General features: G+C 48.2%; 3 protein-coding genes across 5 annotated transcripts in view; 1 reads left to right on the top strand and 2 right to left on the bottom strand.

Annotated features, from left to right (window-relative positions):
- The first annotated feature begins 3,260 nt into the window (after positions 1–3,260).
- On the top strand, positions 3,261–6,878 carry Pcsk1n (proprotein convertase subtilisin/kexin type 1 inhibitor). The gene is made up of 3 exons (XM_008842559.3): positions 3,261–3,481; positions 5,673–6,142; positions 6,558–6,878. Exons 1-3 carry the CDS (start codon positions 3,368–3,370, stop codon positions 6,751–6,753), a joined length of 780 nt encoding a protein of 259 aa, XP_008840781.1. The 5' UTR covers positions 3,261–3,367; the 3' UTR covers positions 6,754–6,878.
- A 1,026-nt stretch (positions 6,879–7,904) lies between these two features.
- Eras (ES cell expressed Ras) lies at positions 7,905–9,124 on the bottom strand. Its single transcript, XM_008842558.3, has one exon. It carries the CDS (start codon positions 8,736–8,738, stop codon positions 8,052–8,054), a length of 687 nt encoding a protein of 228 aa, XP_008840780.1. The 5' UTR covers positions 8,739–9,124; the 3' UTR covers positions 7,905–8,051.
- Positions 9,125–14,855: 5,731 nt separating this feature from the next.
- Hdac6 (histone deacetylase 6) overlaps positions 14,856–16,867 on the bottom strand; it is a 38,456-nt gene continuing 36,444 nt past the window's right edge. For all 3 annotated transcript variants that reach the window (XM_008842552.2, XM_008842553.3, XM_029568034.1), the window contains exons 25-29: positions 16,165–16,658; positions 15,980–16,081; positions 15,708–15,854; positions 15,488–15,616; positions 14,856–15,264 (exon numbers count right to left, since the gene is read on the bottom strand). In XM_008842552.2, coding sequence (XP_008840774.1) covers positions 15,196–15,264; positions 15,488–15,616; positions 15,708–15,854; positions 15,980–16,081; positions 16,165–16,658 — 941 coding nt within the window. In that variant the 3' untranslated portion in view covers positions 14,856–15,195. The remainder of the gene's footprint in view (positions 15,265–15,487; positions 15,617–15,707; positions 15,855–15,979; positions 16,082–16,164; positions 16,659–16,867) is intronic.

Here is a 16,867-nt window from a genome sequence, read left to right as displayed (position 1 = left end):
CCCTGTAGCCCCAGTTGGCCTGGAACTCACTATGTAGACCAGGCTAGGCTTGAACTCACAGAGATTGTCTTGCTTCTGCCTCTGGATTAAAGGTGTGTACTACTACATCCAACCAGAGATAATCTTGCTATGCAGCTCTGGCTGGCCTTGTATTTACTATGTAGCCCAGGGTGACCTGAGACTTGGAGCAGCCCTCCTGCCTCAGCCTCCCACATCCCAAGTACTGGAATTGCAGATGTGTACCACTATAGCCAGCTTTTATTTATAAGAGTGAAGGCATTGGGGAAAAGGTTTGCACTGTGATGCCCTTTGTGGTTCTGAAAATGTGAACGTATAATCAATGGATTAGATACACCCTTGGCCATAGAGATGGGTATTTATTTTCTGCGCTTTTTCTTAAAATACAGGGTCTTGCTATATAGCCCAGGCAATCCTGGAACTCACTATCCTGTTACCTTAACCTCCCAAGTGCTGGAATTAGAGGAGTGTACTACCAAGCTTGGCTCTGTCTTTCATTTTTAATTTATACTATGTTGCCAGACATTTTCAAATTCTATTTTAAAATTTTATTTAGTTTTAAATCTAAATGAAAATATATTGTTTTCTTCTGACTATGGCAGCAATGCATATTGACTGTAACTATTTTTCAGACAACAAAGTGTAAAAAAGAAAGTAACCAGCTATTGATTATCTCTTCTCCCAGAAATAGGTACTGTCAACATTACCTTCTCAAACTGTTTTCCCTTCTTATGTTTAGAAAGTACCAAATGCTAGGGTTGAATGAGTACTGTGGGCAGAGGTATCACATAAATTTAATGCTTAAAAAAAAACTGTTTTTCCTGTATGGATACAGATATGGCTACGTGTATTTTTTTTTCTTTTTTAAAATTTATTTATTATGCCGGGTGTGTTGGCGCATGCCTTTAATCCCAGCACTCAGGAGGCAGTGTGAGTTCTAGACCAGCCCAGTGTACATAGTGAGTTCCAGGTCAGTTGGGGCTATAGGGAGACCCTTTCTCAAAATGACTAAAAAAAAAATTTATTTATATATATTTTATGTGTATGAATGTTTTGCCTGCATGTATGTAAATGCAATATGCGGAGACCAGAAGAGCGTGTTGGATCCTCGGGAACTGGAGTTATGGATGGTTTTTACCCATCATGTGGGTGCTGGGAACCCAACCTGGTCCTCTGTAAGAGCAGCCAGTACTCTAAACCGCTGAGTCATTTCTCCAGCCCAACATCTTTTTTCAAAATCTTGTTTTCTTTCTTGGATATTTTTCTTTTTTTTAAAAAAATTATTTATTATTTTTATTTTATGTGTATGCGTGTATTGCCTGCATGTATGTAAGTGCACCTGTGTTGTGCAATGCCCACGGAGGTCAGAAGAGGTGGTTGGATCCCCTGGGACTGAAGTTACGGACAGTTGTTAGCTGCCATGTGGGTACTGGGATTCGAACTCGGGTCTTCTGCAAGAACAATCAGTGTTCTTAACCACTGAGCCATCTCTCCAGCCCGATATTTTTCTTTTTTAATTTGGTGCTGGGATTCGAATCCAGCTACAGACACACTCTACCACTGAGCTACACCCCTAGTCTCTGATATATCATTTTATTTATTTATTTTTTTGTGGTACTGGGAGTGGATCCTAGCATGTGAATGTGTTCCACCTCTAAGCTACATCTCCAGCCTCTCAATATTTTGTTTGAAACAGAATCTCACTGTATATTCTTGACTGTCCTCAAACTCTATGTAGCCCAAGCTAGCCCTAAACTTGTGATTCTCATGCATTAGCTTCCCAGGTGCTGAGATTACAGAATGTGCCACCACACTTGGTTTGAAGATATTTTCCTTCTTATGGTAATAGGGATGGAACCCAGAGCCTTGTTTGTGCTAGGCAAGTGATTTACCATGGAGCTATGTCCCCAGCCCCCTTCCCTTTTGTAGTACTGAAGATACATACCAAGGCAAGCACTCTACCACTGAGCCACACCCCAACCCTTTTTTCGCTTCTTATTGTCAAACAGATTCTCATTACCTTGTGCAGGCTGGACTTAAACTGACTCTGTTTATTTGTTTATGCTGGCCTAGAATCTGCTATGTAAGATAAGGTAGCACTACCACACCCAGTTTTATGGAGTGCCTAGGATCAGACCCAGGGCTCTGCACTTACCTAGGCTAGCACTCTACCAACTGAGCCACATCCACAGCCCCTTGAACTCCCTCCTGTAGCCCAGGCAGGCCTTGAACTTTCCATCCTCTTGCTTCAATCTCTCAAGTGATTGGGATTATAGGCCTGAGCCAATAGGCCTGGCTCTTCCAGTTTTTGATGTGTTATTTTTAAAAAAACTTATTTATTGTGTGTGCATGTGTGTGTGAGTGTGGATGTAGGAGTGTGGAAGTCTGAGTACAATATGTGAGAGTTGGTGCTCTCCTTATACTTTGTGAGTTCTGAGGATGGCGCTCAGGTTGTTAGGCTTTCTCCACAAGTGCTTTTTACCCACTGAGACACCGTGCCAGCACTGATATATCATTTTTAAGTGACTTGAAATTTCTGTATGAATAGAAATCCATATATTATGTATTTGTGGAGAAGCAAGTAAATACAGACAGTAAATTAAGACAGGAGAAAATTTGAGAGATTAAAGGCAAGATAGTGTTAGAAACAAGAAGAGACAAATGAGAAGATGGGGAAAGCTGAGGCCACCTGAGGACAAAAACATCACAGAAAGCCATGGACATGAAGGTACTGACAGAAAGAGGATGAAAGGGTCATTTATTGAGCTCCTACCTAATATTAACATCATTGCTCTCAAACTTCCAGTGCCATTTTAAGGCTGCAATTACTAATAATAGCTTTATTTAGGCAGGAGTCTGAGTCTCAGCAATATGAACCAAGCTGTTCATGGCCATGCCACCTGGACTGAACCCATTACTTTGTAAAGATCTTGGTTCACAGCATACAACCAGAAACTATTTAGCCAACGAACAGAGTAAAGACCGTCATATCCCCAAAGGACCCAGATCAGACACCTATTTCATTCCACCGAGTCAATTTTCCCTGTCTGGTAAGTCAACAGCAAGGCCTATTGCCCTAGCAACTACCCTCCAACTGCCATGGCAACCGCCAGCGCAGACTTCAGCCCTCCACCATGCCCCTTGGACATCTCCATGGCGATGCGCAAGAAGAGGAGGCTGCCAGAGCCCCGAGGCTGCGCCTGCGTATAGTGGCAGAACGCGGTGGACAGAAGGGGGCCAGGCTCCTGGGTGTGCGCAGCCGCATAGCGCCGCGGCTGTTCCCACTAATCCCGGCGCTGCGCACTTGCCAGCCAGTTCGCCTGTCCGGAGCCCGGCTCGCTGGAGCAGCATGGCGGGGTCGCCGCTGCTCTGCGGGCCGCGGGCCGGGGGCGTCGGCATTTTGGTGCTGCTGCTCTTGGGTCTCCTGCGGCTGCCTCCTGCTCTGTCCACACGGCCGGTAAAGGTGCGATCCCAGTCCGGCGGAGGGTCGAGGTGGGGGTGGGGAGGAAGATACGGGCTAGGGTCGGTGCTGCATCCTCGTAGGAACCAACTCCGGGATGTGCTAAGAGATAGGCAAGGGTGGCCTGGGCTGCAGATGACAGTCCACGCGCAGGCCAGGCGCGGTTTCTGGGTGTGAGGGTGCCGTTGCTCTGGGTTCAGAGATTTGCCCTCTCTATCCATCCATATCCCTGGCTTGGCATGACCTCGCCACGCCCATGGCCTGTGGCGCTGTCCATGACACCAGAAAACATTCAGGAAGGATGTTAGAGTATAGATATGGGCTCCTATGATGCGATGACAGCAGTGTATGAGTATTGTGCTCTTTGAATGTGTGCCCTTTGCTTTGCGTCTGAATGTCCTCCAATGGTGACATTCTGTGTTCAGGTGTGTGATACTAGGGATGCTTCTGTATGACATTTTTGTGGACCTGAGTTTTTGCTTTCACGGTGACAGTGTGTATTTGTGAATCTTTATGTGTGATGACGTAGTCTATGGGCGTGTCTTTCTGTGTATTTGTGCGTTTCTGTGTGAGTTCGTTTTAATTTTTGAAGGAGTGGTCCTTGCAGCTCAGTGTACACATTCCATGGTGGTTTGATTAGACTGAGTGCTAGGGGTCTTATATGTGCATTCAGGAGGCTGTTCTCTGCTTCTTTGTGGAGCTGTGCCATCGAAGAGAAAGTCATGATGTCTCTCTTATGCATTGTGTCTTTAAGGATGGTTATACCCTTACAGATACAAAGAGATCACCACTCCTTCAAAAAAAAATGATGTAAAGTGTTTGGTTGCTTGTAGTGGATGTGGCAGTGTTGAGTTGCATATATGACATATCAAGGGCATTAGAGAGAGAGAGAGAGAGAGAGAGAGAGAGAGAGAGAGAAGCTGATTGCTGGTGAATTGGTGAGTGATTTTCCCAGAGGCTGAGAGAGAGACAGAGACAGAGACAGAGAGAGACAGAGACAGAGAGAGAAAGCTGATTGCTCTTGAGTTGGTGAGTGATTTTCCCAGAGGCTAAGGGTGGTGAATGCTGACCAAGGGAACATGAAACAACTTCTTTATCCCTTCAAAACAGTCTGAATCAAAGAGGAGGACCTTTAAAATAATTATTTTTGTATGGAAGCTTATTTAACGTATATGTACAATTACACAGAATGATGGTAAAGGAACCCCCTTAACATAGCCGATACTCAGCTTAAGAAATAAAATATGACCAAAATAGAAGGCCTGTGTGTCCTTGGTGCCCTTCTTCTCTCCCTAACCATCATCTTCCATTTTCTGTTCATTGATCCCTTACTTTTGTGTGCAGCTTTTCCCAAAACGATCCATTGTTTAGTTTTTTTCTGCTTCTGGAACATAGAAATGGAAATGGAATACATCAGGCATCTGCCTTCTGGTAGTCAGTAAGGGTTACTAGGAAGTCCTTGAGTATCTGATATTCTTTGGTCCTCTGCAGCAGTATTCTAGAACTTGCCTTTGTGTGTGTGCGGGTGTGTGTGGGGGAGTGAGTGTGTGCGTGTGACTGTGCGTGTGGTTTTGTGGCTGGAACCCAAGCCTTTCTGCATCTAGCTCCAGCACCTTTTTGTGTTCTACTTTGGTGGTAAGATTTATTTATACTGAAGTGTATAGGTATAGTTCACTTAATTTTATTGGTGCACAATATCATATATCATGTCCTATGAGTACATCATGAGTATGTTAGTATGGTTTATTTCCTGGTCTTTCCTTTCCTCCCTCTACTTTTATGCTATTACAAAGTACTACTGTCATCGTTCAAGAATTTATGTCCAGTAGGGTCTGTGTGTAACAGCCTAGGAACAGGTCATAATCCTTGCTTCTTTTGAAGCCTTGCCAATTTGACCTTCAAAATTTTTTTGACATTTAATTTCCATCAGTATACTATTAGAGTCTGCATTCCAAACCTGGTATCCAGAAGATCCAGGGTAAGTTCTGAGTGATTAAGGCATCACGGGGGATGTGTGGGCCCTAGGGCTGTTTAGTGCTCTTTAGTGTGCTTGGAGATACTTAGATGTATCTCATTGCCTTAGAGACGACAGGAGTTTTGGTGAGGTACAGCGAATATGGTGGACATTTAAAGTCCATGGAGCCCCACCTCCATTTGGATGACGATTTCTTTCTTCCACACCATCTTCTCACAGGAGCCCCGCAGCAGCCTGAGTGCAGCATCGGTGCCCATGGCTGAGACGGGTGCTCCCCGCCGCTTGCGACGGGCGGTGCCCCGAGGAGAGGCGGCGGGAGCGGTGCAGGAGCTGGCGCGGGCGCTGGCGCACCTGCTGGAAGCTGAGAGGCAGGAACGCGCGCGGGCAGAGGCTCAGGAGGCGGAGGATCAGCAGGCACGTGCCCTGGCGCAGCTATTGCGCTTCTGGGGCTCCCCGCGTGCCTCAGACCCGCCGTTGGCTCTGGACGACGACCCTGATGCTCCCGCTGCACAACTCGCCCGCGCCCTGCTTCGCGCTCGTCTTGACCCCGCCGCCCTCGCAGCCCAGCTTGTCCCTGCGCCCGCCGCTGCGCTGCGACCCCGGCCCCCAGTGTACGACGACGGTCCCACGGGTCCGGATGTGGAGGACGCCGGCGACGAGACACCGGACGTGGACCCAGAGCTGCTGAGGTGCGGATGGAGGGGCGGGAAGGCGAGGAGGATGGGCTATGGGATCCGTTTTACCTTTCGGTGGCAAGACCACCGAAGTCCTAGGGCGGGGCAAAAGGATGGAGGCCTGAGGGAGTGAGCTCCTGCATCCAGGTTGTGGGACACAGATACATGACTGTTAGGACAGTGCGGGGCGAGGCTTCCTGGTCCTGGGGAGGGGATCCGGTTGATCCGTTTCTGCCGTGAGACGTAGGATGGAAAGGCAGTTTCTGGGATGGTAGGCTGGGACCTCTGCCCCGTCTGAAAGTAGTGGGCCCCACAGGCTTGAGTCGGGGAAGTACAGGCAGTATGGGGTTAAAAAGTTGTGCCGTCTGGGTTCGGGGCCACAGTGGTAGCACATGGACAAATCCTCACTAAATTCTGCTTTGCTTGGCAGGTATTTGTTGGGGCGGCTCCTCACTGGAAGCACGGAACCCGAGGCCGCAGCGGCCCCGCGCCGCCTCCGCCGTGCTGCCGACCAGGATTTGGGGCCGGAGGTGCCTCCTGAGGGTGTGCTGGGGGCACTGCTGCGTGTGAAACGCCTGGAAAATACAGCGCCCCAGGCACCTGCGCGCCGCCTCCTGCCTGCCTGAGCTCTGCAGTATCCCGCGCTTCCTGGAGTGCAGGAGCGCTCCAGCATGCCATACTCCCCCGCCAGCACCCCAGCACCCCTAAGATTCCCAAACCCTGACCCTTCAATAAATGCGATCTAAGCAGCTCTTTGTCTGAGTGGCAGGTACTAGGGTCAAGTGGGCTGGGTGATGGTGGTTGTTCTTAGATGAAGGCACAGTACCCATCTGGGCTCTGCATTGACAGGATAGGTCCCTGCCTAGTGTGTGCCTGTCCTCAGACAAAATCACCTAACAGGGACAATGGCAGTGGCATTGCAGTACTAAGGGAGGGGTTCCTGAGCTGCTCTTCTAGGTTTCACTGGGGTGGGGGCTCCTAGGCGGCTCTGAGTTCATTTTCAGCATCTGAACCAACACCTTCCAGGGCTCCACTGCCCTGAAGGCCAAGGGGCCATGGTTGGATGGGACTATTTACTCTGCCCTCAAGTATGTAAGTTTTTGCTCAAATGTCCCTTATTCCATAAGGCTTTCCTTGACCTTCCAGTTAATGTCTTCCATCATCTTTATTTAATTTTTGACTTGTTTTTTTCTTGATACAGGGTTTCACAATGTAGCCCAGGCTGGCTTTGAATTCAGAGATCCACCTGCTTTTGCTGGAATAAAAGGTGTGTCCCATCATACCTGGCCCCATAATCTACTTTAACATATAGCTTCTATCACTGTCTAGCCTTCAGCTGTACAAGAATGGGGCTTTTAAAAAGTGTTTTGTCTCTACATTCCTAGTATCTAAAGCAGTGCCGGGCACAGAATTTCCAAGGTCTTATTGAGTAGCCCAGGCTTACCTCAGCCTCTCAGTACTTGGAGTATAGGTGTATACCACTACCATGCCTAGCCCCCCCAAGTCAATTCTCATAATTCTCTCCCATGGGTGTGGTGGCATACACATGTCATCCCAGCACTTGAGAGGTGGAGACGGGAGAATCAGGAGTTCAATGCCAGCCTTGGCTATCCTACATATTGAGTTCAAGACCAGCTTGGGCTTTATGAGACCGTATCTTAAAACAAAACAAAACAAATAACAAACAGAAAACACTTGGCATTAGAGGCAGCATTGAAACCTGAGAACATTTAATGAATTTCTCACAGAACCTCTCCAAATGACATAACCAGTGCTAGGCAAGTGAAAATCGAACCCCTCACCAAGTGAAAATAAGAAAGGTGTCCATGGTAACTGCTACTCAGTGGGGAAGGGGGGTTTGTGTCAAGGGGATTATCACCTTGATGTGACATGGGAGAGGGGACAATTTTCTTGACTAATATCTTCAGGCCACAGAGCAGCCACAGCTACACATGGCCTTCTGGCGCCGGGTCTTCTCCTTGCTTGGTTCAGCCATGGCCTCCTGGGCCCTCCGGATTTCATGGACAAGCAGAGCAAAGGCTTCTTCCACACCTTGTCGGGTCTTGGCTGAGGTCTTCACAAAGGGAGCTCCCCACCTGTGGGCAAGGCCTGCAGCAGCAGCATAAGCATCTCCAGCAGTGGTCACCAGATCACACTTGTTGCCCACCAGGACCAGGGGCTGCTTGTGCTGAGGGGCCCAGCTGGACCACATCTGCTGCAGCTTATCCAGAGATGAGGGGTCATCGAGAGCAAAGACACCCAGCACACCATCACCAGCTGCCAAGCACTGGTCACGCAAGGCCCTGTGAATATCCTGCCCAGCTGTGTCCAGCACATTCAGAATGTAGCCCCCGTTATCCAGGGCCACCTCCTTCCAGTAGGAATCCTGGATAGTGGGGTCGTGGTCCTTCACGAAGCAGTGGTGGGTCATCTGGATAGTAAGCGCACTCTTACCCACACCACTTGCGCCCACCACCACTGCCTTGTACTCTGGCAGCTGCCTGCCAACATCTCTGCAGTGTGCCCAAGCCTCATGGCTCTCCTCTGGGGATCTGGTGCTCTGTGCACTGGTGCCCAGGTCCAAGATGTTAGACTTCGTTGGCAGTGCCATACTGCAATAGGCAGCTCAAGGAAGAAATGTAAACAGTAGATCCTGAGAGTGAGATGAGAATACTAGATCAGGGCAGACTATTTGGGCAAAAGGGGATCCTTAGGTGTCACTGACTAAACATTCTTAGTTATCTACTATGCTGTTTTCCCCTTCTTTTTGGGGGGTGAGGTGGGGGTGAGACAGGGTCTTAATATGTAGTTCAGGCTGATCTTAGCATTGCAGCAGTCCTCCGGCCTCTGCCTCTGCAGTGCTGAGATTACAGGTGTGTGCCACCACACCCAGCTAACCCCTTCTTCCTTCTAGAGATTAACTCTGAAGACAGGGTTTTTCTTTTATTTTTCTTTTGGCAAGCCTGGGGAATTAAACCTAGGGCCTCTATCACTCAGTTCAGTTATTCCCTCAACAACAAGGCAGGTTCTTTTACACACACACACACACACACACACACACACACGTGTGCATGCTTGCGATTTTAAAATTACATTTATTCAGGGAGGGGGGGCATGTGCCTGTGCCATAACATACATGTGAAGGTTAGAAGACACCCTGTGGGATTAGGCTATCTCCTACTATAATCTTGTCAGGCTTGGCAGCAAGCACCTTTAACTACTGAGCCATCTTGCCTACCCTGGGATTTCCAAACAGTTCTACTGAGATTAATTTGCCTCTCATGAAGTACACCCAGTTACAATGTGTGAGTCACAGAGTTGTGAAATCAACACATATAGTTGAATTTTAGAACTTTGTTTTTTTTGAGGCACTGTTTCACTAGGTAGCCCTGGCTGGCCTGGAACTCACTATGTAGACCAGGTTGGCCTCGAACTCACAGAGATATGCCTGCTTCTGGTGTAAAGGAATGCACTACCATGCCTGACCAAATTTTAGAACATTTAAAAAGTTTTTGAACATCTTTGGGCTTCCTTCTAGAGATTAACTCTGAAGGCAGAGATGGCTGAGTAGGTTAAAAGTACTGGCTATTCTTGCAGAAGACCCGGGTTCGAATCCCAGCACCCACATGGCAGCTAATAACCACCCTTAACTCCAGTTCCAGGGGATCTGACACCTTCTGTCCTCCTTGGGTATTGCACTATATGGGTGCACTTACACACATACAGGCAATATGCTCATACATATAAAATAAAAAATTAAAAAAATTTTTTTGAACATCTTTCTCTTCTGGAAAAGAATCCTTATTTCTTTTAGTGATCCCTCCACTGTAGGATGAGGGTGGGATTTTGTTTTGGTTGCTTTTGAACCCCAGCTTCATGCCAGGTGGTTGCCTGCTTCAAACTTTCCCACCCAAGGGCTTATATTCTAAAAGAACATTATACTAAAAGATCAATCAGGTCTGGAGATATATAGCTCAGCTGGTATAGTGCTTGCCTAGCATGCATGGAGCCTTGCGTTCAATCCTCAGCATCTTTTAAAACCAGCCTGGTGGCTCACACCTGTAATCCTAGACTTAGGAGGTGGAGGCAGAAAGATCAGAAGTTCAAGGTCATCCTTGGCTACCTATTAAGTTGGAAGGCAGCCTGGGATGCATGAGACCCTGTCTCAAAAACAAATTATGTGGTCTATTAACCACCTACTGTAAGGCAGGGACATAAAAGTACATAAAAACTAAGACAACTGGGGATGTGGGTCATTTGGTAGAGTGTTTGCCTCACATGCATGAAGTCCTGGGTTTGATGTCAGCATGCCATAAAATCAGGCAAGGGGCCAGCAAGATGGCTCAGTGAGTAACAGGGCCTGCTGAGAAAGCCTAACAACTTGGGTTCAATTCCCAGAATTCACGTAAAGGTAGGGGGAGAGAAACAACTCCACAAAGTTGATCTCTGGCCTGCCTCCACACATGCACTGTGGCTGGTACACACACAGACACACACATACAGACAGACACACAGACACAGACACAGACACACACACACACACACACACACAATTCAAACAAACAACCGGGTTGTCAGACTGGCTCAGAGGATAAAGGCACACGCTGCCAAGTCTGAGGTCTTGATGAGTTTGATACTCAGGACCCATATGGTGGAAGGAGAGAATCAACTCCTGCAAGTTGTCCTCTGACCTACACACACACACACACACACACACACACACACACACACACACCACAAAAATAAATAAATGTACAAAACATTAAAAACAAAATAAAAACCAAGAAACAAATGAACAATAACAAAATAGTGGTCACACATGTCTATACTCCCAGAACTCCAGAGGTGAAGATAGGAGGATAGGATTAGAAGTTCAAAGCCTCCTTGGAATTGGAAGCCAGCCTGGGCTTCGTGAGACCCGGCATCAAACAAACAACAAAAAGAGTAAACAAGGGCCCAGATGGTGGCATACACCTTTAATCCCTGCACTTTGGAGGCAGAGAATGGTGAAGGTGAATCTGTGAGTTCAAGGCCAGCCTGGTCTACGTAATGAGACCCTGTCTCAAAATAACACAATAACAAAAGCAACAGAAAAAACCCCAAACAGTAACAAAACCCCCAGTAACTACAACTAACCTTGACTGATGTGAACAGAACATTACTTTCTACATTTTATGCTGTCTATAATCTTTTTTTTTTTGCATCAGAGAACAAACAAGATAAGCTTTCATTGTTAGGTATTTTCATTATTATTTAATCTTTGTTGATTAATTCAAGAATCTACCTGTATGCCAAGCATTGTGATCTGATACTAAACAAAACACTTGACTCCTGGCCTAGAGAATCTAGGATTCTTGTGGAGAGACAATAAATATGATAAGTAAGGAAATTATCTTGCATAGTAGAAAAGGATAGGCCCACAGCAGGTGCTCAATTTGTGTTAGCTATTTAATAGCAAGTCATTAACTCAGTGAATGTTCCTCCATATCCGGTTGGGGAAGGGCCCTCCACCATAATGGTGGATGCAACACTTCTCTCTGGAAATGGGAGTGGAGTGGCAGTTTGGATGTAGATGGTGGGTTCCAGGTGTTCCTAGCAGATTCTGTGGAGTTTGGAGTGTCAGGATCAGGGTTGGGGGTAAGATTTCAGGTAGAGGAATCCTTGAAAATGGTCACTGAAGTGCTTACCCACAAAGGGGGACAGGATGAGCTGAAACATGAGAACAGAACTTTGGAGTACCACAGTGTCTGGGGACACAGAGAGGGAAAAGTCTGTGGAGACTTAATGAGGGGATAGGACTAGGATGGCCACAGTGAGGAGGCCCAGGTAGTTGGTGAGTCCAGGGAGGGAATGGCAGCAGAGCAGGTGGAAAGAAGTTGGGTTCCGGTATACTCTGGAGGTAGAACTGAACAATTTTCTTTCAAGATTAAAAGGCAATGGAGCAGGCAAGAATGACTCCTAAATTTGGGGCCAGAGTAGCTGCAGATCTGGAGGTGCTATAATCGGAGGTGAGTTAAGTGTGAGAAGGGTGCCTCCCCAAGGTCCTGACGGTTACTACAAGGGATACTATTGAGAGGAAGAGGCAAAGCAGGCCCCCAGGGTGGCCACACTCCCCTCATATTCGTAATACCCTAGAGAGGCTGAGGGCATGGTCTTCATGTCCGATACCAGCTAACTCAGAAAAATGTGAGGGGACTGGCCACAGGCCGCAGGGCTGAGACGAACTGGGTTCTCAGCTTTCTGATCAAGTTACACAGCCCCTTACCATGCAGAGTGCTATCCCTCTGAGCATCCCCAAAGGTCTCTGGAGAGCCCGTGGCTTCACTTTGAGGTGCCTGAACCAAAGATCTGGCCTCGCATCTCCGATCCAGGAAGGCAAGCAGAGGGGGAGGGGGGCTGGGCACATGGGGTCAAAGAAGAGTGGAAAGGGTACAAGGTTGCCCCAAAAAATCTTGAGACTCCCCCCTTCCCCCTTTTCAGGGTTAGTTTAGACAACTCTCCTGGTCACGCACTTTTCTGTGTCAGAGTCAGGTGGGCTGTAAAGTTCAGGGTCAGGACCCTAAAAAAGTGTGCCTGTGCACCTCCACTTCAGGCGCTAGTCAGGACAGTGGCGCCCGGATGCTCCTTCCTCCTCCCACCCTGAGAAGCAGCCGGGCTTCCCGCTCAGCGCGGGCACTCGAACCAATTAAAATGAGTGCGGGGCTCGCACTCCGGCCCAAGAAAAGGGGACCGGGAAAGGGCCCCTGGAACCCTGGGCGGTCTGGTCCGCGTGGGGCCGGGACCGCCGGCGCCCGGCTCACCTGTCTCCCAGGAGTGGCGGTCCGCTGTGGGGCGGCTGGCGATCACTGTGGGGCTGCAGGCGGCTCTGACCAGACCTACTGGGGGCTAGGATGCTCGCTACCCCCAGCGGCGGAGGGCGGGAACATCGGCTTTCCCCCTCCCACCTGCCCGCAGTCCCGACCCCTGACCCCTGCCTCCCCCTCGCTTTGCACATTGTGGAGAGCAAATGTGGGCGGGACCTCCACCTGCCCCTCTCTACTCTACGCCCCCTGCCAGGCCTCTCTCGCGCTCGCTCGTGCTCTCTCTCTCCCTCTCCTCCCCCCCCCCCCCCCCCCCCCGTCTCCACTTCGTTTGGGTAGACTCTTCTGGGGCCATTTTTGTGGGTGTGGTGCTGTGTCATGATTTGACCTGGAGGACCAAATTTTGGAACCTATTTTGTGAGTTCATCTTTGGGCCTAGGAAGCCCATGCTACAGCTTCTGCTGGGCTTTTTGGTAACTATGGGATAGATCTATCTTGAAGGTAAAGTTATAGGGGAAGGGCTATTTTTGGAGGACAAAAAGAACCTAATTTGATGCCTGCTGTGGTGGTGCACACCCTTAATCCCAGACTCCTGAGGCAAGCAGATTGCTGTTGAGTTAGAGGTCAGCCTGGGCTACATAGCCAGTTCCAGGCCCACCAGGGCTATGTAGTGAGACCTTGACCCCTAAAAAAATTAAAAGAAAAAAGAACTTGATTTGAGGCAAGAGTACAAATTATTAATCCCCCAGACTCCCTTGCAGCTATGTCTATCATAGGACAGAGTTCTGATTAATGAAATGTAAGATGGGACATCTGTAATGCTGGACTGGGCTGTCTTAGCATACAGGAGTATGCTGTATCTGGTCCCCAGCTCTGCTTAAAATTGGGTGTGGTGGCACACTCCTGTAATCCCTGCATTGGGGAGGTGGGAGAAGGATCAAAAGTGTAAGATCATGATGCTGGAGAGATGGCTCAGTGATTAGGAGCACTTACTGCTGATGGGTGTGGTGGAGCACACCTGTAATCCCAGCACTCAGGAGGCAGAGGCAGGCAGATCTCTGTGAGTTCCAGGCCAACCTGGTCTACCTAGTGAGTTCCAAGCCAGTTGGAGCTACAGGGAGACCCTGTCTCAAAAAAGACCAAAAAAGAAAAGAAAAAAGAGCACTTACTGCTCTTGCAGAAGACCTGAGCTCATTTCTCAGCTCCCATGTCTAGTGGCTCACAACTGCTTGTAACTCCAGCTCCAGGGGCATGTGCACACAGCAGCATACACATACACAGATACAGACATAAAAATAAATCTTTAAAACAAAAGTACAAGGTCAGAGTTTGAGACCAGTTTCAGTTACATGAGACTATCTTATAAAGGGCCAGGGGGTGTGAAGCTAGACCTTTCCTCTTCTTTTTGACTAAGTGGGTCTCTGGGGGTCATCTTGGATCAAAAGCAATTCTCATGTGGATTAAAATTCCAAAACTGTCCTCCAGTTATCCAACTCTGGTCAATGGTATTGCACCTTTTCCCCTCAGGATGACCACATCCAGATTATAATTGAACTCATTCCTATCCTCACCAAGCAAATCAATGAGAGAGAAGGGAAACAAGCCTGGTTGAGCTTAATTCTAGAGTTTTCTTGATTTCTTAACCTAGATGATTTCTCACCCTAGAGTTCTGCTAGGACTACCCTGTAAGCCCCCTATTTCTAAGGAAGGCATTCTATTTCTTATGAATTATATTATTTAATCTCCAGTAGAGCCAAACTATCTTCTCCATTTTCAGTTAGATTTCTTGGGCAACTGATGGGCGGGGTCTTGACTTGTTGAAGACCCACTCCTTTCCTTTCCTTCCTTCCCTCTCTCCCTCCTTCCTTCTCTCTCAGCCCTGCTGGCTAGGAATGTGGAGTCTTTAAAATTAAAAAGCTTTCTCCAGGTTTTGTTAACAACTTGAATTTTATTAAATATGCAACCCTGTCCAACTGTCCCCCCTTCAATGTCATTCTTGTGATTTTCAGGCCCTTCTTGGGGCCACTGAGCTGCCTCTCTTTGCTTCTGGGGTGCAGTAATGGTGTTTCTTGAGGAGGCAGTGGGCAGGGGCAGACCTACAATTGAACATCATAGTCCTTTAAAAGGATTTACACTTAAATAAGCACCTGGAGTGACTTGCAAAGGATATTCAGGTTTAAGGGAATAGTGAGACCAAGGTATAGGTTGTAATGAACTAAGCTGGTCTGTCTGGGGCCTCAGAAGGTAAACAGGAACATGTTCTGGGACTTAGTATGAACAGGGCATGTCCTCCCCAAACTTGTTCCGATAGGCCATGTTCTTCATATCTTGGAGATCCTGAGGAAGAGGCAAAGAACAAAGTAGGTGAGAATGAGGGTGGCTTAATTTGTCATGAGGAGACTGTCCTCAACTGTAGCCCTCAACCACTGCATCTCCTGCACTACTCCACACTCCTCCCCCAAATACTCATGGGGAAGCCATACAGAGGAGTCTGTGTTCTCCCCTCACTCAGTCACAGAAGGGATGTGTGTGTCAGGTTAAACAACCTGGCTAGGCTTACCTGGTGGTGTACATAAGCCTGACAGACGTAACACCAGGTAGACAGGTCAACACAGCTGAGGACCAGTGGGTGTTCAGAGGCTTCATGGTGGTGAACCATATGGGCATTGATATAACGGCTGCAGTACACCTGAAGTTGGGAAGTGAGTGTCATGGAGTGCCTGGCACCAGCCTGAGGGTTGGTGCTGGGCCAACCTCTACTTCCTTACTTTGCTCCATACCTGATAACAAGTCAGACACACCCAGTTTTCCTGGAGTGTTCCACAAGTCTTACAAGGTTGAGTGACATCCAGGCCTTCTGCAGGTACAGGGCACACTGCCACCAAATGGGGACACCAGGATAGTGGGGTCACAGCATAAAATATATCCTAGAGTGGGTAGGTAAAATTGAATAAGCCACAGACTGAACTGCCCCATTATGCATCATATGCCCCTGCCTAGAGGCATGAATGATCAGGAGGAAGAAGCCATGTCAGATTCTCCATGAGCTCACCCGGGCATCAAGGTCCCCAAATCCTCGTGTCAGCATCAAGTTGTTCATGTCCTGACCTCCAGTTGCCTCTCCTACTAGGGCCTCCTCAGATTCTGGAACCTCCTGGACAGATAGAAGGAAAAGATCTATCCGAGAGGGCCAGTTCTTACCCCTTCTTCCCTCTTCCCAGGTGGGGTGGGCTTTACCTGAGCTCCATCGCTTAGATCCAAAGTGCTGAGACTCCCAACCAGCTGGGCTGTGGTTTCCTGTACAGGTGGAACTTCTGGGGTCTGCTTGTCTGCATTTGAGGCTGGAGGACTTTGGATCAACTCAGCTTCTCCCATAGCCTCCTGTGAAGTGGTCTGATTAAGCATGCCTTCTCCTGTGGCTGCCTCTGAGGCAAAATGGCCCGTTGTGACACCTCCCTCAGTCTCCTTTGAGGTAGTGTGGTACAGTGTAACTCCCCTACTGGTTCTCTCTGAGGGTTGGCCCTGAGTGAGCACCACCTTAGCTGTCTTTGATTTAGTCTTGCCCAGAGAGGATTCTTTTGAACATAATGCCGACGTAGCCTTCCTCATGCTTCTTTCTGGCATGTTTCCTTTTGGCATGCTCGTTCCCTTAGCCAACACAGGATTAGCGGTTTTGGGTGACTTCTTGGTGACAATATTAGAACTGGAGTGCTCCTCCTTGTCTTCCATCTCTGGAACCATGGAAAAGATACCTGAATGTGGGTGTAGGTATATCCCCTTTCCTACTTCTAATCCTTACCCCTCTTTAGTTCTTTTTATTTATTATTTTTACTTTATGTGTATGCATGTATTGCCTGCAGGTAGGAAGTGTACCCATGTCATATAATGCCTGCAGAGGACAGAAGAGACTGTCAGAGCCCCAGGAACTGGAGTTATGGAC

This window comes from Nannospalax galili, unplaced genomic scaffold, assembly GCF_000622305.1.
Source record: "Nannospalax galili isolate Female #2095 unplaced genomic scaffold, S.galili_v1.0 scaffold741, whole genome shotgun sequence".
In the NCBI taxonomy this organism is placed as follows: domain Eukaryota; kingdom Metazoa; phylum Chordata; class Mammalia; order Rodentia; family Spalacidae; genus Nannospalax; species Nannospalax galili.
Note: the sequence above shows the minus strand (reverse complement) of the source record. Positions and strands in the feature narration are given on the sequence as shown.

Excerpts from the sequence above, each read along its gene's own strand:
- Pcsk1n (XM_008842559.3), top strand. The coding sequence starts at position 3,368 with ATGGCGGGGTCGCCGCTGCTCTGCGGGCCGCGGGCCGGGGGCGTCGGC. Across the intron at positions 3,482-5,672 it reads TGTCCACACGGCCGGTAAAG|GAGCCCCGCAGCAGCCTGAG; the intron begins GTGCGATCCCAG and ends ATCTTCTCACAG. Across the intron at positions 6,143-6,557 it reads GTGGACCCAGAGCTGCTGAG|GTATTTGTTGGGGCGGCTCC; the intron begins GTGCGGATGGAG and ends TTTGCTTGGCAG.
- Eras (XM_008842558.3), bottom strand. The coding sequence starts at position 8,738 with ATGGCACTGCCAACGAAGTCTAACATCTTGGACCTGGGCACCAGTGCA.